General features: G+C 34.6%; 1 protein-coding gene across 2 annotated transcripts in view; it reads right to left on the bottom strand.

Annotated features, from left to right (window-relative positions):
- Positions 1-2763: 2763 nt before the first annotated feature.
- The window catches only part of TRPC1 (transient receptor potential cation channel, subfamily C, member 1), an 80361-nt gene continuing 57410 nt past the window's right edge, over positions 2764-25714 (bottom strand). For both annotated transcript variants that reach the window (XM_012001286.1, XM_012001275.1), the window contains 7 exons: positions 24282-24618; positions 18232-18371; positions 16441-16584; positions 6889-7064; positions 5234-5435; positions 4781-4975; positions 2764-3392 (listed from right to left, as the gene is read on the bottom strand). In XM_012001286.1, coding sequence (XP_011856676.1) covers positions 3165-3392; positions 4781-4975; positions 5234-5435; positions 6889-7064; positions 16441-16584; positions 18232-18371; positions 24282-24618 — 1422 coding nt within the window. In that variant the 3' untranslated portion in view covers positions 2764-3164. The remainder of the gene's footprint in view (positions 3393-4780; positions 4976-5233; positions 5436-6888; positions 7065-16440; positions 16585-18231; positions 18372-24281; positions 24619-25714) is intronic.

Here is a 25714-nt window from a genome sequence, read left to right as displayed (position 1 = left end):
CTACAGCTGACCCACCTTTCCTTGGATCCTCCTTCAGCTTCTCTGATTCCTGGGTCAAGTGACTATTTAGCAACATACTTGCAAAAGCAAGTGGCAAAGGGCAACACTCCTCCAACAGGGTACCACATCATAAAGTTGGAGATGAGAGGAGTCACATGGGACTTGGTCTGTCTTCATGGGTTCCAGCTTGTCCCTGATCTCTCCCATTTGACATCCATCTTTTCTTCCCACCTGCCTACCCTGTGGACTTCCAGCTTTGCTCCAGCATTAGATGAAAAAACAGAGACTTACAGAGACTGCTTACCAACTCCAGCAATTGTGTAACGTCAGATCCCTGTAAACAAATCACTGTACACACACATACATGTGTGCCTGCAAATATCCTAGTAGCTCTGTTTCTCTGTGATACAATTCCTTTTTACTGCTGAATAAATTGTCATTGTATGGATGTACAATTTGCTGATCCAGTCACTAGTTAATGGACATTTGGTTGTTTTTAGTTTGACAGCATGAATACAGCTTCTAGAAATGTTCACATACAGGTCTTTGTTTTGGTAGATTATTTCAAAACATGGCACAGTAGTCCCCCCTTATCCACAGGGGATATGTTCCAAGACCCCAGTGGATGCCTGAAACCACAGATACTTCTGAGCCCAACTGCTGTTAACTGGAACACGCTTCTGTTCATACCATCTACCCACAAATTTAATGCCTTTTCCATCTTAACTAAGCACTTCCCACACTGTGGCTGTAACTTTTGCAGTTTCAGGTGTAACAGCAAAATTAGCACAGATTTTTTTTCTTTTTCACAATTTCCCAGGCAAAAGATTCGTTCTTACTGTAGATGTTACCATATGTACATTTTTTCTCTTTCCTGAAGTTCCTTAAGTCAAGAGCTTTCACCTTTTCACTTAAAGGAAGCAGGCTACAGCTTCTCGTTGGCGTATTCAAATTGCCTGCCTCACAACTCTTGCACTTTGGGGCCATTATAAAGTAAAATTAGGGTTACATATAAGGCAAGGGTTACACAAGCAGTGGGATGCCATGACAGTCGATCTGATAACAGAGAATGATGCTAAGTGATTAAGTGGTGGATAATATATACTGTGTGAATATGCTGAACAAAGGGATGATTCATGCCCAGGCAGGATGGCATGAGATTTCATCATATGACTCAGAACAGTGAACAACTTAGAACTTAAGAATTGTCTGAGCATGGAGGCTCACACTTGTAATCCCAGCAATTTGGGAGGCTGAGGCAGGAGGATTGCTTGAGCCCAGAAGTTCGAGGCTGCAGTGAGCTATCATCATGCCACTGCAGAGAGAGTCTGGGCAAAGAGAGACCCTGTCTCTAAGAAATAAACAAACAAAACCTCAAGACTTATTTCTGGAATTTTTCATTCAATATTTTTGGACTATGATTGCCTATGGGTAACTGAAACCATGGAAAGTGAAACTGCAGATAAAGGGGGACTACTGTATATCTAAAGTTTTAAAAATTGGTAATACAATGGACAGACTCTATCCATTTATCATCTAATGTCAAATTTTATTCACCTTTTTTCTTACACGATGCTGTCATTCAAAATGTACCTCATAGGCAACTCAACTCATGCATACAGTAGGCACTCTATAAATATTTTAATAATTAGGTATTTTTTAGAATGACTAAAAATCCAGATGTAAAATCCCAATTGGGAAGTGCATAATCCCATTGTAGACAAAATATATAACTTTACAATAAACATTTTTATAAGAATTTGCCCCAAAGAGGGAACACTTAAAATTTAGAAATTAAACAATAAAAATGCAAAAGCAAGATGAAACACAATACTAACCTATTTAGACAATGATCCCTGGATCGGTGGTGCTTACAGACCAAGGGTTACCTGCACCCTGTGGCGTAAGACCATCTGACATTCAGTTAAGAGGAGAATTATATACCTAATAAATACCCTCTTAACTGGAAATACTGCAAGAATATATAATAGCCTATGAAAACATTTTAGCTACATTCCTTTATGTGAACACAAAAAATTTAAACACATATTTTATTCTTTAATTTTAAAAAACCAATGATTTTCATCTTAAGCAGCAAGAATGATCCACAAATAAGTATGAAGTCACTTTTATAGAAGCTATGTTAAATTCTGGAAAGTACTTTGGGAGATAAGCTCAAGAACCTTAGTCCAAATATAAAACAAATCATTCCCAAATATAAAACAAATCATTCCATTAAACAGACTTCCTATGTTTTACAAAAACAAAACAGGTTGTGACTACATGTGATAAAGTGTGTCCTATCTTAAAACTATAAACATTCACTCCAACTTGAAAAAAAAATAGGACTATTATGATACGAAAAAATTAAAACCAACCAAATGTCGACAAGTAGCTACGCAAACTTATAAACATAATTGAATGCTGTAGCTAAAAAATAAAACATCTACTGACTATATTTTTCAAAAACTATATAATTCTATAAAAATTTAAATACGTGGACTAACTACATGAATACATGGAAATGTATATATAAAATATTAAGTGAAAAAAATGTTAAAAATATAAAGTGATTATAACCATGTAAAAGTAAATATATTACAATAACAAAAACTGAAGTGAATTTAAATTGAAAGACATAAATAGATTCAAATATTAGGGTTTTTTCTTTGTTGCTTAAGATTATAACAAAATACAAAAGAAAAAAATAGACTATTATTTTAGATAAAGTTATACTCCTAAACAATAAATACTGAACTATACGTGAACTCCTAAAACAGAGATATTTAAACCATAACTTCTATATTTCAAGTGTATCCTATGAAGATCAGCCCACATTTGCCGATCTTCATTTTATAACTGCCCCTCTAAAACATAAAAAGAAAACATTTTAAAACACTAAGTGAGAAAACCAAGCAGCATGCTAACAAAATCTATCTACTTAATCTGTTTTGCTTTTGCAAAAAGCCACTAACAGAAGGTTTTAAAAAACTAATTCAATATACATACTTTACATAACATATTTATGCTATAAATATTTTAAAGAATGGCTTTTACATAATTCTTTATTTCAATATATATCTCATTAATTTCATTGCAAGTTATGCAATATAGTCTTTTGGATCTGTTATTGAAAATTACTCTCTTCATGATTTAGAAAATGGTTAATTTCTTGGATAAAACATAGCATATTTAGAAGTCCGAAAGCCAAGTAAATCTCTTATTTCATTTCGGAATTTTGACAGATCTTGACGCAGTTCATTTAGATTTTCCACAGTTGCCTGATCTGTACTTTGCATTTTCTGTCTCATGGAAGTCAAGTAACGATGCACTAGGCAGCACATCACTTTTTGATAGTTTTCATCTCTCTTTTGTTTCAAATTTTTCCATTCCTTCAAAACAACAATATGATACTAAGGATATGCAGAAACAATATTTAAATGAGGTAGAGTTCAAAAATACATTCACAGACACAAACACATCTTTAAATGCTTTATTAGACTACAGTTTTGCTACTACATGGCATAATATTCAACACTTGTTTAAAACAAATATAGCCTGCATATTAGTTTAATGCATTTAATTTTATGTTTATCTTGATTGGAAAAAATTAGTCTTAGGAATCCTTAGTTTATAGCAGGGATTGGCAAACTACAACCCACAGGCCAAATATGGTCCATATCCTGACTTTACAGCCTGTGAGCTAAGAATAGATTTTACAGATGAACATTTATCATCAATTGATAATAACACTAATTTTAAACTCTAGTTAAGTGAAAATTTATCCCCTCCCAAAAGGAATTCCATTCTTTTCATTAGTAGATCTGTATTTAAAAAATTATTACTGTTATTGTTATATTTTCAATTTTATCCATAAAAGTTTTGTGAAAATTTGTTTTCTCTCTTATTGTATCACTGCTTACACAATATCTCTGATTTTGTCTCAGCCTGAAAAGTGTAAACTATTTACTATCTGGACCTTTACAGAAAAAATGTCCCAACCCCTGGTTTATAGTAACATATATTGAATTATTGATGTATTGAATGGCTTTCAAGAAGAACCAGAAAAATATGAGCTGATTCTAGTAGTCATTCTTTAGCTACAGTGACAGAATAGGTATTTCGAATATTTCCCATGTTTTAAAACTATGAGATGAAATTTTATATATTGGAGGAATCTGAAAAGTAAAAAAAAAAATCTCAGTACTGTCTCTCATTCTTAATAATTATATGTATGTGTGTGTATATATACACACACACACACACACACACACACACACACACACACACATATTTGTTTGTTTTGAGGTGGAGTCTCGCTCTGTCACCCAGGCTGGAATGCAGTAGCTTGATCCTGGCTCACTGCAACTTCCACCTCCTGGGTTCAAGTGAACCTACTGCCTTAGCCTCCTGAGTAGCTGGGACAACAGGCATGCACCACCACACCCGGCTAATTTTTGTGTTTTTAGTAGAGACAGGGTTTCACCATGTTGGCCAGGATGGTCTCGAACTCCTGACCTCAAGTGATGTGCTTGCCTCAGCCTCCCAAAGTGCTGGGATTACAAGCGTGAGCTACCGCGCCCAGCCCTCTCACTCTCAATAGTATTTATTGAGTCCTTACTTTATGTTGGATGCAATGCCATACATTAGGGAACACAGCAGTGAAAAAAGTCAGACAGTCACAGCCCTTAGGGAACTTGCATACTTATGCTTTAAGAAATATCTGAGATTAGGAATTCTTAAAACTTTTATGTTGCCATTCAAGCTTCTAATTTCTTACCTTTAAACTGTTTTGCCGTTTGACCTTGCCTTTTGATGTATGAGAGCAAATCCACTTACTGAGGCTACTAATCATATAGCAGATAGTCTTTGGTGAAGGAATGATGTTGAAAGGTGGAGGTAACGTACATTTATCATCAAAGTAGCTAAGCCATAACTTCGCTCGAGCAAACTTCCATTCTTTGTCTTCATGATTCTATATAAAAGGCAAATTAAAAAGCAAAGTAGAATAGGAACACACACACAAATATGGGGGATGTTTCCACACCTTGTAGAAAAAATTTTGTTCAACATTTGCAATTATTATACATTACTTACATTTTAAAAATCTATAGTTAATTTTAAAATACTATTTTTCAATTCTCATAATCTTATAATCTTTGGCTGTTTTATCTATTGTATGCACTTAGTATGGTCTGAGGAGAATATAAAGTTTTTAAAAGAATGAACTTACTGCTATCAACTGAAAGCTTTTATGAAGCATTGCCACCAGCAGTTTGGTAAGCACAATCACAACCACCACATTGTATGTACCAACAATGACAGCTCCCACAAAGGACTGCAGTTCTTCTCCATAGCTAAATCTTGTGACAAAGATTGCCACATGCGCTAAGGAGAAAATATACCAGAACAAAGCAAAGCAGGTGCCAATGAACCTGTAAAGACAATTACATTTCTGTTTAAAAGGCAATTAAAGAAATTAGCAAAAACGAATAATTTGTTTATATCAAAATTATTTAAATAAAACACTGATAATCCAGGAACAATTCTTTATTTTAAAATGATGTTGATTTCCACAGTACAGATATGTCTTTCTTTAAACAAAGAGACAGGCCCTAAGAAGATAGATAAATTATTCATAACTCTTTAACCCCTTGCTGCCTTTCTGTCTGTTCTCAACAAGGCAGCCTATATGATTTGTTAATATCTAATTAGATTTTGTCACACCTCTGCTCAAAACCTTCAAATAACTCAATTTCAATAACTCAAAATCCTTACAAGGGCAAAAAGGTCCTACATGATCCCCATTACCTTTCTGATTTCATTTCCTACAACTCCCCCTCCAACTCAACACATTGCATCCACACTGCCTGCCTGGCATTTTCTTGAACATGCCAGTCATGCTCCTACCTCTGGACACTGGCCTTTGCTGTTCTCTCTCTCTCTAAATGCTCTTCCCCCAGAAATCTTCTTCATGGCTTGCTCCTTTACCAGTTTTAGATCCTCACATGAATGCTATCTCTTCTGGGGCATTCCTTAGCTCCTTAGCTAAAACTGAACTCTGACACACAGATGCTCTTTAGCTCATGCTTTGTCTTTGTAGCCCCGACCACTGTGTAACATAATAAGTATTTTACTCCTCTTTTTATTGCCTGTATCACCTCCCTAGAATGTTAAGCTTCATCAGGATAGTTTTGTTTACTAATGCTTCATTTGCTCAGCACTTAGAGCATTGTCTGGTATATAGTAAAGGCTACACTGACACTCATTAATCTTATTCTTTACATAAGATGACACACAAAATAACTAAAGAATAGTTGACACATAATAGGAACATGACAAATGTGTCCTTCCACACCCCTTCTCCATTGTTTTATTTAAAAATGAGGGGAGGTATTTTGTTTACCTCAAAACAGGGTGTTCAAATCCTTATGATACATTAGAGAAAAAAATGTTCATGAAGTTCTAATGATTCTCAATTCTAATGACCTCTTAAAAAGTGTTGAAGCTGTGAGTGTTTTTGGCTGTAACAATGACTGAGAGTTGCTACTGACATTTAATACCTGAAGGACAGAGATGCTGAACATCTTGCAATATATGGGACTGACAAAGAATTGCTCAAAATGCTAAGAGCACACAAAATGCCAATAATTCCTCTGTTAAGATAGACTGCAGTAGGGAAGACAAGGTAATAACTTGGACCCACTGTTTAAGATTCTGTATGTAAAGATGACTATAGTGACTCATGAAAAATAAGTATTTATTAAAGTTTATGAACATTAATAAGGAATTTCTTAAAATTTGAAGTTCTATTTCTATAGATACTAATTCATATAGAAGATGGTTAAAAGACAAATATATTTACTAAAACATTTAAAAGACACTCACGAATGGAAGGTATCATTGCTTTGCTGTTCACAGAAGATGCCTACACAGTCTTTCTGCTCCTTTGAAGTATATCCTTTATCATACAGTTGTGTCAGTCCAATTGTGAAAGAAAACAAAACAAGAAGAAACATCCCAAGAAATTTTCCAAAATCTTGTAACATCTGTCCCATTGAAATCTGTGGAATATATTACACAGGTATTCATTAAGATTATCAGAAAAACAAAATATTAAATATAAATGACCCAGCAACAAAAGGAAGACAAACACATAATCCACAGGCCACCCCTTCTATTGCGTCTGGTTGAGATAGACCAGCATTTTAAAAACATTGAAAATCCAGCTGCCTAACAAAAAGTCATTTTAATCATACCAACACTATCATTGTTTAGAAGGCATGTTCTTGAACCTGGATCAGGTTTTCAGAGGACATTGTTGCTATGGAGATAGAGGCAGAGATACAGAGATTTAAGAAAAGGCTGAATTTGCAAGGGATAAAAGGAAAATACCCTGCTCAAACTTAAAGAGAAATAAATGTTTATATTTACATAGCTTCTTAAATTTTACAAATATAAAATCATTATGGGGTAAAGTATTTCACCTGACTTTTGAAACCAGTTCCTAAAATCAGCATTTCCTCCTACGGGACTGCCCTAATTTCTTTTGCTGAGGTGACAGACTTTCTTTCACTTTGGGTCCATTTTAAGAAAATACTATGTGTGCAAGCCAAATGAGGGTGTCCAGTATTAGTAGTGAGTATGTTTTGTAGTTTAGACATGTATAGTGCATATAGAAGCTTTAATCCTAATTTCATTCTCCTTCAAAATTTAGGTACTTTTAATAAATTCTTAGTTTTTAAATTGGCATATAAATTTGGGGAATAATGTGATAGTACTTTTTTGACCCAGCAATTCTATCCCTAGAAATTTAACCAGTAGATAGAAGTACACAAAGATGCGTGTATATACAAGGATTTACACTGCAGCATTGTTAGAGGTAGCATTTTTAGAAAATCCTTCTAAATTTTAGAAAATTTTAGAAAATCCTCAATATTGTTTTTAGTTTTTATCTTTTAATTTTTTTTGGGGGGGGGGACTTTCCTGCAAAAACCAGAAAGCCTGCTAGACAAATTCTAAACGAGCTGTAACATTACTCAACATTGTTTTTAAAAAGAATGAAGAACATCTACATGTGCTAGCATACAAAGATGGCTGTAAGACAGTAAGTTCAAAAAGCAGGGTGTAAAACTGTATGTATATGTGGAACGGCTCCCATTTCTATTTTGTTAAAGGATAGACAAGATACATATTTTAATATAGATCTGATTTAATATGCATAGGAAATTTCTAGAAGTTTACACAAGAAATTGTTAACCATGTTTATGGAAGTATATATAACTAAGGGTATAGAAGGCAGACTTTTTTTTTTTTTTTTTTAAAGACAGAGACTCTGTTGCCCAGGCTTGAATGCAGTGGCGCGATCTTGACTTACTACAAACCTCTGCCTCCCAGGTTCAAGTGATTCTCCTACCTCAGCCTCCCAAGTAGCTGGGATTACAGATGCCTACCACCACGCCTGGCTAAGTTTTTGTATTTTTAGTAGAGATGGGGTTTCACTATGTTGGCCAGAATGGTCTCGAATTCCTGGCCTCAAGTGATCTGCCCACCTCAGCTTCCCAAAGTGTCGGGATTACAGGCGTGAGCCACCGTGCCTGGCCTCATTATTTTTGATATACAAAAATTAGTGTTTTGAAACAACCCTTCCTCAAATTTAATAGGTCAAATTTATATAATTAATTACATCAAAGTTCAAATAAAATTCCTAATTGGCCCAAGTCTGCCAGCATAGCACATCCCTGCTTTCAGTGATACAAAATGGTAGCCACAGGCAATTGGCCAGATGCTTCCAGCCCACTAAAGTGGACCAGCTATTTAAGCAGAAGAGGTGAGTTTAAATTCTTAGGCATGCTACAAGCTAGTAACCCAGATTCTGCCAGAGTGGAGAGATCCAATATGCCTGACTTGTGCTTTTGACTAGACCATGCGGTACTTTTCAAGGCCTATGCTTCCCTCACTTGGCCCCCTTATAAAATTCTGACACAAGAAGCGGGGGACATTTAGAATCAGAAAACTCAAAATATGTAAGAAGGAGAAGAAATGCATTTTCCTCTTAATTAATGACAGCTTTATTGGATCACCTTGAGAAAGAAAAGCATCCATTCAGATTGTGGTTGCTTAGAATAAAGCTATACCATCTCAGTAGAGAACTCAGTAGAGAACTCAATCCCTTATGACAATAAGAATACAGTAACTGCTTTTGATAACTACAGAAAAGATCACCTTGAGGAAAGTCTGGACACTGTAAGCTTACAGGTAAATCAGGTTTTCCAATAGTGACCATGTATAATTTTAATTTTAAAACATGTAATCAAAGTAGCTTTAATTTAACATGTTTTAAATAAATGTAATTGAGTTCAATATCAAGGTAAAAAATTCTGAATGAGAACACCACAAACTTCATGACTTGCTTAAATTTTAAATTTAAAAAGAAATTTTTAAGAGACAGTTTTACTCTGTTGTCCAGGCTGGAGTATGGTGGTGCAATCACGACTCACTATAGCCTTGACCTCCTAGGCTTGAGCCATCCTCCCCACTCAAGCCTCATGAGAAACTAGGCACATACCACCATGCCCGGATAATTTTTAAAATTTTTTTGTAGACAAGGTCTTGCTGTTTTGCCCAGGCTGGTCTTGAACTCCTGGCCTCAAGCTATCCTCCTGCCTCAGCCTCCCAAAGTGCTGCAATTAGAAGTGTGTTCCACCATGCCTGGCCTGACTTGTTGTTTAATAGCATGATATTGGTTCTTATACAAGAAGAACTAAAAGTAAAACAATGGATGTCACTTAGGTGAATACTGGCTTGAAGATACTAACCAAATATTCATGTGAGAGGCAAATATTAAAAACAGTAAATTTATTTTATACTGAGAGATTATAAGGTTTATGTATTTGTAAAAGTAATACTAATGCTTTCTCAAATATTTTTAAAAACTATTTGGCAGTTTAACTTGAGAAATATGAAAACTTGTGAAATGAAAAGAGAAAGGTAATTAAAATATTAATACTGAAATTTACATAGGAGTTAATACTAGTACACACAGAGGAAAAAATCCTTGCTAATCAGAAAAAGTGAAATTAAAGCAAACCACTAAATTAGCGTAACTTAAAAAAAGCACCAAATGCTATTAATGTAGTGAAACTATTTTTATACTGCTTGTGTTACAGAAAATTAACACACTCTACTGTAAAAAAATAAAAATACTGAGGTGTCAGGTGGATCATATCTTTTGATCTGTTAATACTATTTTTGGAGACTTATCCTTAGAAATAACAAAGGCAAAAAGTCTCATACACACGAGTACTATGCAGAACAACAAAAACAACCTAAATCCCTCGTAAGGGAAAGGTTGCTATCATTAGGCTCATTAAATTACAAAAGTTGCTAACAAAAGAAAGCAATAATAATGACAATTTCTAGTCATTGTCTTTCCAAATCTCCCTCCAGAATAAAGCCGTAATTATCTGTCCAAAAGTTCTATCTAAGCAAGCCACCCAGGCTCAAAAACCTCCTTTGCACATGTGGTATTAAAATTCCTGGCAAAGAGACCTTCAGTCTCTTCAGTGTCCAGCCTAGCCTGTCTTTTTTAGCCTCATTTCCCCAACTCCAGTCCACAGTCCAGCTATAAAGGATAGGCTGTCTTCTCCAAGCACACTCTGCTTTATGACTCCACACTTCTGCATGTTATCTCCCCCTTTGTCCTTTGCCAGGCAGGCTTCTCATCCCTTCAAGGCTCAGATCAAATGCCACCTCCTCTAAGGAGCCTTCCTGACTCTCTCCAGATACTTCCTCAGTCATGATTCCAAAGTAACTTTGTTATTGCTAAAACAGTCTTTTTGACTTCATACTAGTATTTATGTTATGTTTGTCTCCTCTAGCAGTCTTTAAGAGCAGGCACCATGTCTTAGTAAGCTCCAGAGCCTGGTGCATTAATTAAAATGTTGAATGATTCTTTACCATTTTCCTAGTTTCTTAATTAACTTAGTTAATTAACACCAAGTCCTGGTTCTAACACTGTGTGAGCTGGGCCTTAGTTTCCTGATCTATACAAGGGATACAGTCAAATGGTGCATCTGCATGTAATTTTTCAGCTTTAACCCAATCAATTTAACCAGTATCTCTGAGGGTAGGACTTGAGAATCTAGGTTGAACGTGCTCCCCAGGTGATTCTGCAGCCCCACCAGTTTGGGATCCTCTGGACTACATGACTCCTCGGTTTCTCTAACTATAATATACACCAAAAATGCAAAACACCTGAAATAGCTCTTTACTCATTAGAAGCAGCACCAACATGCCACTTATATTATACAGGCTACTAAATAAAACCTGATAATTATCCAGTAAAACCAAACAATTCACTAGAAATAAAATACACACTCATGTCTCAAGTACTAAGCTTTCCAAGTTTTCCTGTATTATTTTTCAGGTCTGCCATAGTTAACTAACTATAAAAGGAATGGAAAAAATGGACCTAAACATTTATGTAAAGCCCACCATGTGTCAAGTACTCTGGTATGCATCTTACATACACTGACCCATTTAATCCTCACAACAACGGATTAAGAAACTGAGGCTCACAGACACTGTAAACAGTAAGTGATGGAGCAAGATTTTGAACCAACCTGTCAGAATCCAAGGGGATGTTCATTCATTTGTAATATTAGTAGCTCTAATAATTAGACCAAACAGAAAAGCAAGACATTTAGATACAAGCACTTTCAAGTACCGTAAATGTTGAGGCCTAGGAATGCATGTATAGACCCTCAAGGGCTCCCCTCCTTTGGTCTGAGTTGCTCATCACCACCACCCCAGAACTAATCCTTGCCAGAGACTTCTGCTTTGGGGCTTCTCCTCAGAGAAACCTAATCAATGTAAGTGCTGCCTTTAAACTGTCTAGAATCACATAATGTGGCAGATTTCCCTAGGAAACATTTCAACCTCTGGGAAAGAAATGCACCTCCTATCCTAAATGAAGTAGGAAGGGGAGGAACTTTAGGGAAGAAAAGGGATTAATATTTGAGAAAATTCCCAAATAACATATTCCCCTCCAAAAAAAAAAACAAAAACAGTATTTTTTCCACTTAGTTTCTCTAGATGTGAGGCCTGAAAGCATGAGGTCAAAAACAAGCTGAAGTGGGAGACTTGTTGCTTTTGTAAGGACTTGTTAGCATAGCACCAAAGAAAAGGTGGTGATGTTTTACAGTGGGAAGGGGAAGAAAGAAAGAGGAAGGGCAAACAGGTCCACTAGACTTTATGTCTGGGTCTTATCAAATATGACAATCATAATAAACTTTAGCTTTCTCTGGATTGATTTTGGATTTGACAGTCCCTTGGACAGCAGGAGTAAAACTCCTTGAAGGGTTGCTTTCTCTGAAGGCCTTGCCTCTTTCTCTTCTATCCTCCTCAACCCACTCCACCCTACACTTTAAATGTCAGATTCAGTTAGAACCCTCTCACTACTTAGTACCAGTAACTGCTCTCAAAATATAAGCATACCTCATTTCATTACACTTCACTTTGTGGTGGTCCACAGATACTGTGTTGTTTGTGGCAACCCTGTTTTGAGTAAGTCTATGTGTGCCATTTTTCCAACAGTATGTGCCAACAGTATGTGCTACAGATGGGTAAGAATCAGGGACCCACGCAGCAGAGTCTTGGAGCAGGAGGAACTGTTAATAATCACATCTTTTGTACTAAGCTACAAGAATAAAGACAGGAAGCATGTGGGACCTGAGAGAGGGCCCCACCCTGGGACCAGGTAAGGAAAAAAGGAAATAAGGAAAAAAGGGCAGAGTGCTGTGTGGTCATGGGTTGTTCTGTCTAAATTATCCAACTGTCAGTGTAAAAGGTTGTTTAATTCATTTGAAACATGTGACTTGAATAATTTTTAAAAAATCTGTAAATTATTAAAGCCTGCCCACAGAAGTTATTATACAATAAGAGTTAATGAGGGAATCATATTATTCTTTAATATTATACAACCTGCAGGGTGATTTAGTATAGTGATTAAGACCACTGGCTCTGGAGCCAAACCACCTAGGCTGGAATCCCAGTTCTGCTACTTACCAACCATGTGACCTTGCGCAAGTTACTTAATGTCTCTATGCCTCAGATTCTTCCTCTGTAAAATGGAAATAAAAGAGTCTGCCTCTTAGAATGGTTGTGAGGATTAAATGAGGTAATAAATGTGAATAAAGACTTTAGAACAGTATCTGGCACATAGTAAGGGCTCAATAAATGTCTGCTGTTATTACTACTGTTACCACAATTATGTATAGATTCGATCTTCATGTCTTTTTTTCTTTAAAATATAAAGCATTACTGATTTATGCCCAATCATGTTTCTTATATCTGCTGAAGTGGATTAGCTGGCATCCTTCATTAAAGCAAGAGAAGAAACAACAAAAAAAATGCCTATCTATTTAGCTTTGTAGTTACCATTCCCTTTGGGTATATTTGTATTTTGTTCATTCTTCTGTTTAGATCCATATTCCCCTATGTTATTGTAGTCCTTCCACCTGAAGGACTTCTATTAATGTTCCTTGTAGTGCTGGTCTCCAGTGATGTATTCTTTTAGCTTTTGTGTGTCTGGAAAAGTCTACATTTTACCTTCATTTTTGAATGATACTTTGCGAGGTAGAGAATTCCAGGTTGACAGTTGTTTTTTTTTCTTTCAGTGCTTTACAAATGTCACTCCCCTGCCTCCTTGCTTGCACTGTTTCTGACAAGAAATCTACTGTCATCCTTACCTTTCTTTTTCTGTATATGATGACCTGTTATTCTCTGTTTGTTTTGAAGATTTTTTCTTTATCGCTGATTTTCAGCAGTGATATACTGAATATGATGTCCCTTGGTGTGATTTTCCTCATGTTTCTTGTGTTTGGAGGTTTATTGAACTTCTTGGATCTGTGGGTTTGTAGTTTTCTTCAAATTTGGAAAATGTCTGCTATTATTTTTTCAAAAATTTTTTTGGTCTCTCCTTTTTTCAGGGATTCCAGTTACATTAGTGTTAATATTAGGCTGCCTGAAGTTGTACCAAAGTTCACAGATACTCTTTTCACTTTTAAAAATTCTTTCTTCTCCATTTTATTTTGAATAGTTTCTATTGTTACCTATTCAAGTTTACTAATGTGTTTTTCTGCAATGTCTAATCTGTCATTAATCACATCCAGTGCATGTTTCATGTCACAGTGAAATTTTCGTCTCTGAAAGTTTAATTTGTTTTTTTTTGTTTTTTTTTTTTTTTACATCTTCCATGTCTCTACTAAACTTTAAACTTTTTGTACGTATAGAACACAATAATAATAACTGTTGAAGAGTCCTTATCCGATAATTCTAACATCTGTGTTGCTTTTGGATAGGTTTTGATGAACACATTTAAGTTACTTGGAAAAAATTTAATCCTTTCACATCTTGCTTTTAATATTTGTTCGCTGAAACCAGAGCAGTGTGTAGGCTAGAGATAAGTATTGAGGCAAGACCCTTCTAAGTACTCTACCCAATGATCAGTGTATTAAACAGGCATTCTCCTCTACGTGAGCTCTAAGTACTGTTTCCACTAATCCTGTCGGATGAGATGGTTCTTTCCCTGCCCCAGGTAGTGTCCTCACATGCATATGCTAATCAGTACTCTGCTGAATACTCAAGGGAGACAACTGCAGATCTACAGAATTTTCTTTCTGTGCTGCTGTGTCCTCTCCAGTACCCTTCCTGCACACTCTAGTCTTTTGGGTCTCACTGGCCTCTCATATCGGTCTCCTAAATCCAGATTTCTGCCAGGCTCTGACTGCAATGACCCACTCTGCACAATAGCCTAAAAATTCTCACAAAGCAGTAAGCTGGAGTAATCTTTGTTTCTTGTTTCTTAGAGATCACTGTTGTTTATTGCCTTCTGTCTAGTTTCTTATAAGCTGTTCTTTCATATATTTTGTTCTTTTTTCCTTTTTGATTGCTTTAGGTAGAAGGGTAAATCCAATCCTTATTACTCCGTGTCGGCTGGAAACAGAAGTCAGAAATTGACTCTTCATTCCTAAACAATATTATACTTTCTCCTTTTTAACCCTTTAGAGGGGTCCATAAAGAAATTCGTAGTATAGAAACCTAGTTCTGTCATCCATTTTCAGTTAAAAAAAAAAAAAAAAAAAATCAATGTGCATGTAAAAACACTGTAGACTCTTGATTAAAGCATTCATAGATGATATTAGTGACAAAAATAAATCAAAAGAACAGATAGTTTAAGCCAGTGTTTCTATGGCTTACTATGTTTTGGAAAAATACAGAGACTTGCACATATTTCATGAAAAACAGGTATGAGGTTAAATGACTTTAGGTAATGATGATTTGAATAAGGCTAAACAAATTTCTTTCTTTCTCAGAGGCTTTAATGTGATAACATGCACTGTCAATTCCCAAAAGAGGTATACAGTATGCAGTGTATCCCAAACTTACTTAATTCAGAGCATCTCACAGGACTTGGTTAAGAAAGAGCCACACTTCAGGAAACACTGTTGCTGGATGACAGCACAAGCCTAATCAAATCAGGTTTTTCCTATATATTTTATTTTCATATCCCTGTTTGGAGAAGGTAATTATGCCTTTTATTTAAAATATCACCTTTAAAAATATGACACAATCTAAATTGTTAGTAAATTTTGAATTAAGGAAAAATGAATATTGTTCAGATTTTCAGAATTAATAAGCTATAGTATTACATAGAGCTAGCAGAGTTGACCCCACCTTCTGAAAACAACCAGTTACGAAACTCTGTGGGGTAAATGCAACCAATTGTGAGTCTTGTCTTTGGTGCAAAGTGACTGAAAATTTAGTCTTGAATTCTCATACATAATCATACTACTTTGGACAAATCATATCCCATCTCAAAAGCTCAATTTCTTTAACTATAAAGTATTATAAAATATAAAGCTGAACTACATAGCCTCTATAAATTTTTAAGCTCTAAGTATGCTACTTTCCAACTTATTACATTTAATTTTACTAAACAAAAGTGAAGGTATTCTTTTAAATATAGCTTATTCAAAATCAAATATGATTATTTTTGTTTGCACAGGTCCTCCTTTATACTTATAACCTAAAATATTTAAAACTTTAAATGTGAGATTCATTTTGACAAAAAGCAGATTTTTATGTTACTCTACTATCTGAAGTGTAATTATATTTTAAACATATCTATGTCTATGGAGTGGGGGGAGGAGGCTAATGGATCACAGCGTAATAAACTTGGAATACCTGAAAGCAAAGGATTATCACTGAGCCAGAAGCAAAGCAGATAAACATGCTGTGTCCTTCTAATTGCTACTTATTCTCAAAAGCAAAGTTTAGCTTTAATATCATGAGAGAACAGTATTCCAGTGGACAAGTAGAAAGATGTAACAATAATGACATCTAACAAATGTTCTTTAAGAAATTTTAATTATTTACCTGTAATGGACCCAAGATAGAGCTGGTTGTATACATAAAAAAGAGACGAAGATAACTTAGAACATTTGCAAATGCAAAAAGCCCTTCTGCCACCAGTGTAGGATGGAATGCATCCCAATCCTTCCGATCAGCAAAATCATGAAACTAAGGTTAGGAAGAAAAAGCCAAAGGTAAATAAGCTCTCTCAATTTAGGAAAATAAAAGCAAGTATTCTGACTGTTGAAAGAAAGCCATTTTAATTTTGTCTTCTTATAGGGGGATCTCCACTTATATTTTATAGGGTTCTTCTTTTTAAATATAAATAATATTTTAATGAAATAAAAGATTATTATGTATGTGAGGCATTATCACTCTATATGAAGAGGTTTTTCCATAAACTCTTAAATTTTAGAAAATTAAGTATTTTTTAAATGATCATTAAACTTTTTATCAATGAAATGTTGGCTAGTTTTCTTAAATTTCACAACACAAACGTTAAGTACATGTGCTGTCAATTAATTCCCTATCATATTACATGAACCTACTCCTTTGACTTGGAATTAGAGTTTTTTCCCCCCTTTTAAATACAAAATAAAAAAGAGGGCATTATTGTACCTAGACATAGCGGTCAAATGTCCCCATTGCCTGGGATAGTTTAAGATGCTGTACCAGTTGTCCTGGCATAATTATTAATAGTGCCCCCTTTCACTCTCAAAATGTCCTGATTTGGATAATAAATTATATGGGTACTTCACTTATAGAACTAAAGAGATCAATCTGAAAAAGCAATGTCTCTCAGTCCCATTATCAAACAATTTATCTATATATGACCAATTTTTATTTTCTGAGTAATTTCATACTCTAGACACTGAACATACCTAACATATTCCATAGTACTGATCAATTAAATAGAATTTTTTAATAAAGTAAAATGATGTAAAATAATGAGCTTGCCTTTTCAATAATCTATAAACTAATAAAAAGAAAAACAGAGAATATTGTATATTTTAGTTCCTTGAATGTGACACCCCAGAAGAATTCTAAACTCAGGGTTTAAACAAAGTTAGTTAACACAAAATTTATTACCCTTTCTGGGCTTGGGGGAACTTAAATTTTGATGAAAGTAAAATTATAAGTTATCTATAAGGGTAGATTTTTGTCAAATTCTAAATAAAATATATAGTTATTAGAAAAATAACATTTACATCACTTTTAAAGCTGATAATCATGATTTGAAATGTGTAAAATATTATATAATGGAATGGAATGGAAACTCTCTTTCTGGCAGATATAAAGATATCTAAAACTAATCATTTTAAGTTACTTTGTTCTCATTTTAAGTATATACAGGTTAATAAGCTAAAAGAACCTAGGGTCAGATATAAGGAATTGGCATGTAGTAGAAAGAAAATGCCTAGACAGAGCAGGATTTAAATCCAGTCTTGGTTTCTTACTGTGTGGTTTGGACAAGTTGTTTAATATTTTTAGGCTTCATTTTTCTTATTTGCAAAATGGGAATAAGGAAATAAGGACTTCAGTCTCAAAGAATCCCAGGGTAGATAAAAAGAGATAAAGTATACCAAATATCAACTATGGTCCCTGTTATATAATACATAACCATCATGTAAAGGTACGTCACGCCCTGTAAACTACTGGTAAAATAGGAAACTATGTGCACACAGATGGGCTTAGAATGAAAACACACCAGACACCGATCTGGCTCAATGTAACTCTGAGTTACATAGCTAAATATCTTAGTTATTTCCAAAATAAACTTAATTTGTGCCTTCAATTGACATAGTAAATAGTCACCTTGTTGTGAGCAACCACTTTGAGGGCAAAGGTTGCCAAATAAAGAGAATTCATGACAAAACTGAGTTGATTACGAGATTCTTCTAAAAAGTCTTCCAACCCTTCATACCAGAGTCTTTTAATGTCTGACCAAATCATCCCTAAGAAAAGGAAGAAAAAAATCAGATAACACTTTCTTAATTCAATAATAAACTAAATATTAAATAAATAATCCTTGGGCCACCTATAGCCTTATTCAAAGGAAAAGTAACAAAAACAAAAACATTTTAGTGAAAAGTTCTTAAAATCTGAAAGAAAATAACCTTAACTTTCATATGACTTGAAGAAAATAACCTTAAGTTTCATCTTTGGATGTGGAACAAATACAAGAAACCAAATAAATTGATGCCAAACACACATGGGCACAAACACACATGGATACACACACGGACACACACACAGGGCTACATACATACACGGAGACACACACGGATACACACACACGGACACATACACATGGATGTGCGTGCACAAACATACACACACCCCCGCCCAAGGGGCTCAGTCCCTGATCCTTTTCTTTTCTCTACCTAAACTTACTACTTTAATGATCTCACCCAATCTAATGGCTTTAAAAATCATCTATATGGCAAAGGATCTCAAGTTTATATATTTAAGTTCAAATCTTTTACTTCTACAAATTTAAGTAAACCTAGTACCAGGTTTCAGCCTATTTTGTTCTGTGAGTGCGAATGTCAAAAAAAACAAAACCACTGCTGCTGATTGTGCATAGTGGGCATTGCACCCTCCCTTAAATCCCATTTTACTCAGAATCAAAACCAGTCTTTACAATGGCCTGCAAGGCTCCATATTACCTATCCTCTCTGACCTCATCTGCTACTAATCTTTCCTTGTGCTATTCTAGCCACGCTGGCCTCCTTGCTTCCTTGCTGTTCTTTGAACACGTGACTCCTGCCTTTAGGGCCTTTATACTGGCCTCCTTCTGGCTGGACCCTCCTCACCCAGAGATCCATTTGCCTAACTACTTCACTTTTTCATGTCTTTGCTCATCACCCTCCCTGACTACCCTATTTAAAATTGCAAACTCTTTGCAACTTTAAAATTGTCCCCCACTCCCAATTCTCCTAACTCTGCTTTTACCTTTCTTTTGTAGTACTTACCTCTTTTTTAACACTGAATATAATTTACTTATTAGGTATATTATTAATTGACTATCTTTCCCCCACTTTGGGTAAGCTCTTCAAGGGTAAGAATCTTTGTTTTATTTACCAATGTTTCCAAATGTCCTGAAAAGTACCTGATATAAACAAGGTGCTAAAAATATTGCTAAATGGATAAATATACAAAAATAAGAACCAAAGCAAACAAACAGAAAAACTTTCCCTTTTTTGGCCAGAAGCTCCTCTATAACTATATATTTTTAGGAGTACCAGACTTCAGTAACATAATTCAGGATCATTTTATGGTACATTCCTTCATTAAGTCATCTTCAGGAAGAATATAGAGTAACAAAAGAATAGAGTACACATGGGTGGAGATCAAATTAGTCCAATCAGAATCATTCTCTGGCTTATCAGTAAGCAAAATAATTCCCCTGGGAAACACAAGAAACATCCTTGAAGATCTCTGTTCAAAACATCGTAATTATGCAGTACTCATATTTTATAGAGAAAAAAAGTTTTTAAAACATTTGCAGATCTGACAAGAAAAACATTTTTAACAATTCCACCTCAGTATGTTTTTACTCAAAATGAATAGATGAAAACTGTCTAAAAATGTTAAATGAAATAGTCTGCAGGTAACATTTTATTAACTCAAATACTGTTTTATTTGGGGAAGGAGTAGGGATGAAAACTTTCTGATATTTCTTATGTTCAACCTTCACCTACCACTCAGAGCTGTGGAGCAGAAACATATTAAACAAATCCTCTATGACCATACTTTCTTGAAGACTCAAAATTATTGTCTAATCCTAGATCCTGATGTGTGCAAATCCTTATTTATGAAGCATCTTCAAACAAAAACCCTTATATTTAAACTTTAAATACACTCCTGTTAATATTAATACATCAAACTAAGAAAGATGCTTACAGAAATGTATTTCTGTGAAATGCAATATTTTACCTAAAAGAAACTCTTAACAAAAACTTACAACATGAATTGGAGAAAACTTGACCAAAAAAGACAGACATGAAAGTACAGTGAAGACCAGTTGGTTAGTTTCCCAGCTCCTCTGCAATACCCCCACAAAAATGAAGCTAATACACTTGATGTATTCCATGTTTCCAAGCTGGATCAAAAAGAACAAAGTAAGTTTAAACTAATTCAAGCAATGCAAACACTACATAACCAACATTCTATATTTTAGGTCTTTTTTTTTTTTTTAGAATTAATGTTAATAATAACATTAGAAAGCAGCAATCCCAGCCATCTTGGGATTTCTCAAGGGTTTGATCTTAGGTCCTCTCTTTTTCTCAATTTATTCTTTCTCCTTGTATCTCACCTATGCCTATAGTTTCATATACCACCTATTTTCAGATATTCATACCTTTCTAACTCAAGCTCCAGACCAACTGCCTGCTTGCCATCCCTTTTAAATATCTCAAAGGCTTTTCAAACTCAACATATCCAAAACTGTACTCAGGATCTACCCCCAACACACAAATCCCCAAATCTAGTACTTTTCCAAAAGACCAATATTGCTTAATAATCTCCCTGTCCTTCACCTCTCATATACTATGTATTTCCAGGTCCTACTGGCCTTACATTATAAATCTCTCTCAAGTCTGTTACCTTCTCTCTTTATCACAATCACCCTAAGTCCAAGGTACCATCAGCTCTCATCTGCATTAGTGCAACGGCATCAATATTGGTCTCCATCTACTCCTGCCACAGCACTATCCTCCCAGCCCATCCTCCACACTGTAGATAGAATGATCTTTTCAAAAGGCAAAACTGATCATGTCAGTCGCCTCCTTCAGGCAGGCAATGGTTTCCCCTTGTTCTTAGTATAAAGTCAGAATTACTTAACCTGACCTACAAGGCCATGCATGGTCTGGTAAAATATGTTTCTACAGCGTCATCTTGAATCAAGCTCTTCTGGTTCTCCCTGCTCCAGTAATGTTAGCCTTTACTCAGATCCTTCTTTGTACCATTCTCTCTTGCCACTGGGCTTCTGAATGTGCTTTTATCTCAGCCTAGAGTAGCTTCCTCTCCCAGTTCTCTCAGTTGACATCTATTTATCTTTTAGATCTTAGCTCACTTATTACTTCCTCAAAGTGTTTTTCCCCACCTCCCTGACTAGGGCAAATGCCCCTATAATATGCTTGCTCTCCTAACACTATGACCTTTAATCAATAGCACTTAATCTATTTTTGATTTTTCATTTATCTGTATGATTTTCAAGTCAAGTTTTTGATGGTTTTATTTGGCTTTTATTAGATCATAAGCTCCATGAGTGTAGGGGCCGTATCTGCTTTTGCCTGTGCTTAGACAAAGTAGGTACATGACATTAAAAAAATACATTTTTATAATAGCCATTCTATTATGTTTAATAGCAAAAATTAAGTAAAAGGATACCACTAATATTCTGTGCATTCCTCAACAAATTATTCTCTTTTTACGTACTATAACCTAACCCTACTTTTTTTCTGAAAAGCTAATGAAAGCAAACAAAACAAATATACAAAAATTGGTCATGATGAATTAAAAAGTCACTGTGTTCATTGTTTGAAATAATAAGTTGAACTAAGCAATGACTTTAGGCAAGCAAGCAAAATACTCCTCCATGCTCACTTAGAGCAGGTTTGGATCTATATACTGAAAAAAAGCCCAGAGTGACCTAATTACATAAAAGGCTTAAGAAGACTTCCTTGGCAAGGCTTATTGAGATCAAACTGTTTCAAAGCAGAAGCTGTGCTGAGGAAAGTAAAATACTTCCAGGAATTTTACTGGCTTAATGCACATGCATTCTTCTAGTGAGGTAGAATATGGTTAGAAAATTCATCATATTATGTGTGTAAGGGGGTACATGTTTGTATACATGTAATATATCATTGAAGACAGCATCATCATTCTTAAAAGGGAAGAACCATAGTTTTACTATTATTATGAAAATTGGGGACAGTAGTAATATTTATGCTATTCAAAGAGTGGTATGACTATTTTAGTTCGGTGAGTTTTTACTCATTGCTAAGACATACAAACTTTAACTTGATTCTTATACAGACTTCGGTAAGCTGAATACAACAAAACAGAAAATATTCTTTCTTACTACTAAACAATAGGTTATAGAGATAAATGTTATAAAATTTCATCTGTTTAAGACTAAGGAATATATAACAATCAAACAGTTTAAATGAATATAGGGAAAGTGCTTCTTAGCAGTTCTCTTCAAACTAATGTGTAAAATACTTCCAGGAATTTTTTAACTACTCAAATAGCAATACAAACATATTTCACATTGAAAAGAGTCCCACAATCCAATATAAAACCATATATGATAAAGTTTAAATTATTTCCTAAATTAAAATATTAAATTTTAGATAAGAGCAAAACTACAGGAAATAAAAATATTAACAAGAAGGAATTATTTAATTCTCTTTAACCTAGAGTTTAGATGTATATTATTTTTACCTAATTTTAAACATTAATGCATCATGGATTGAATACTGTTAAAAGCGAAACTCTAATTACAATCAAGTTACCTGAAAGTAACTGATTTTCAAATAAACATTCTAAAATATAAAAAGTATTTGTATAGCTAAAGAAGAACTAAAATTGAACATTGTGAAATAACTTATCAAAGTATTAAATAATTGAAACAATCAGGAATGTATTAATCAAAAGATAAATATGATCAATACTTTGTGCCATATATAAGACTAAATTTTAATACCCTTTTACTCTGTAGCAAATAGTAGATGGACAGATGGGAAGTGCTGAGGTTAAAAACAAGTTAGAAGATACAGATGGAAATAAAGAAAGTGTCTTTAAAATACCATAAACAGATAATGTGATTCTACCTCAACTCTCCACACGCACCCTGACACACAGAGGGCAAGATGAGTAAAAACTGTAGAAGGTGATTTAAGATATTTATTATATAGTGTAATACTTATAAAAATAATTTTCAGAAATAAAATGTCTTATACTTTTTTAAAAACTATCATTTCTGAAGAGATCTGGCTATCACTACAAAGAAATGATTTATGGAATGAGTCACCAGGGACTCCTTTAAATCTAAATTAAATAATGTTTCCAAAATAGAGATAAAGCAAGATGTATCTGCAAAAGTTCATAGGTTGTAGGCTGGGCACGGTGGCTCATGTCTATAATCTCAGCACTTTGAGAGGCTGAGGTGGGGGGAGCACGAGGTCAGGAGTTCGAGACCAGGCTGGCCAACGTAGTGACGCCCCATCTCTACTAAAAATACAAAAATTAGCCAAGTGTGGTGGCAAGCACCTGTAATCCCAGCTACTCAGGAGGCTAAGGCAGGAGAATTGCTTGAACCTGGGAGGCGGAGGCTGCAGTAAGCCAAGACCGTGCCATTGCACTCCAGCCTGGGCGACAGAGTGAGACTGTCTCAAACAAAACAAAACAAAAACCAAAAAGATCATAGGTTCTTAAAAGGAAAACTAATGTTATAAATGAAATAGAATAGTTAACTTTTAAAATGCAGAACAGTATAAATAGTTTCAAAATACCTAAGAAAACTTCATATTCTTACACCAAAAAAGCATTCATGTGTTAAAGCTGTTTTTCTGTTTTACAATCATGAATAACTGTAGAGTCTGAGAATAAATAATTTTAAAATTCCATGTATTTAAGAAATATTAAATAAGAGATATGCTTCCTTATTATCAAGTTCAGGAACATTTATCTTTACAGACATGTTAGTTAAGTCTTCAGTGATCATGGAAGTATTCAAATTCTTGTGGTGTGAACACTGTGAAATTGTAAATTGAACTCAATATTCACAATGCCATCAAGCAAGAAAGAATTAGTGGGCTAAATAAAGACAAAACCTTTCAAACTAACTTGATACTTACCAATAATCCACAGTATAAGAAGATAGTCTATTCTTTCAAGGGCTGGCCCCATTGTATTTTTCTTATCCTCATTGTAGACAAGAGAGTATAGATTAAGCAACAGCAGAAATGTGAAATATGATGCTCCATGAATGATAAATTTCATAAAAGGTGTGTGAATGATTCTGCCAAACTGAGACTTGGGAGCTATCAAATAACAAAGTGACAAAACTGGCCAAAAGATGCCTACTGTCAAAACAGTCATTATCTTCTTACAGGTGGGCTTGCGTCGGTAACCTGACATCTGTCCAAACCAAACAGTGTTCAGGAACTGCTGGCAGTTAGACTGGGAGACAAACTGAAAAGGACATACACACACATTAAAAAGAAAAAAAGTAAAAGGAAACCTTTAAATACTGATTGGTTGATATTCAAAGTTTACTGAGTAAGAGTTTACAAATCAGTTCTATACACTGAACATAGTTTTGTTTTTTCCCTTTTTCTAACAAGTAATAAAAGCATGTAGAAGTTAAGAAGACAGACTATGGAGCCAGATTACCTAGATTCAAATCTGGGCTCTGCTACTTGGTAAATGACCTTTACCAAGTTTTTAAATTTCTTTAAGCATCAACTTCCCCATCTGTAAAATGGGAATAATAATAGTATCTACTCATAAAGTTATGAAGATTAAAGGTAAAGCCCTTAGAATAGTGCCTGGTTCATAGCATGCACTCTTTAAGTATTAACTATTATTATTAGCCTACTTAGCCATTTTGTCATGTTTAATATATAAAACCTCTTATAATAATATTTATGAAATTTCAAAGTTAGCATGCACAATCCATAGAAAAAGATGCTACTAACTAATGTTGGACATCTTCAGTGTAAAGAAACTATTGAGTTTAGTTACAAGAAGCCAAGATGTCAAGATAGCAAAAACAATAAAAAGCTAAATATTAGACCTATTTTTGCTCCAAGGAAACACTGCGGATTTCTTAAAAGGTATTAAAGACACTCTTAAGCCTGCTTAAAACTGAATTTCATGTGAGAAGAAAAGGAAAAAATATTCCCAAATATGAGAAAAATCTTAGTTCAGGTACAGAAACTAATTTACCAAAGTTTACAAATCCTCTTAGTTGACAAATTTCATAGGCAATATTTTTCCAATATAATGCTCATGTTGTGAAGTATAACTTAAGGGTCCTGATAATTCTATATATAATCATGTGATCAGGTTTGAAATTATTATAAAATGATATTATTCAGGTAATCCACAATAATATTTGGTCAACCTTCTGTTTTAAAATGATTTATCCCAAAATAGAATATAATTTGTAGAATTAACACTGTAGTGAAAAAAAGAATTGGATAGAGTTTTGTTGTTTATTGTGCTTTCAAGAAAATTTCTAATATACTATACAGTTGGCCCTCTGTATCTGTGGGTCCTACATCTG

This window comes from Mandrillus leucophaeus, unplaced genomic scaffold, assembly GCF_000951045.1.
Source record: "Mandrillus leucophaeus isolate KB7577 unplaced genomic scaffold, Mleu.le_1.0 Scaffold1176, whole genome shotgun sequence".
Taxonomy (NCBI): Eukaryota; Metazoa; Chordata; class Mammalia; order Primates; family Cercopithecidae; genus Mandrillus; species Mandrillus leucophaeus.
Note: the sequence above shows the minus strand (reverse complement) of the source record. Positions and strands in the feature narration are given on the sequence as shown.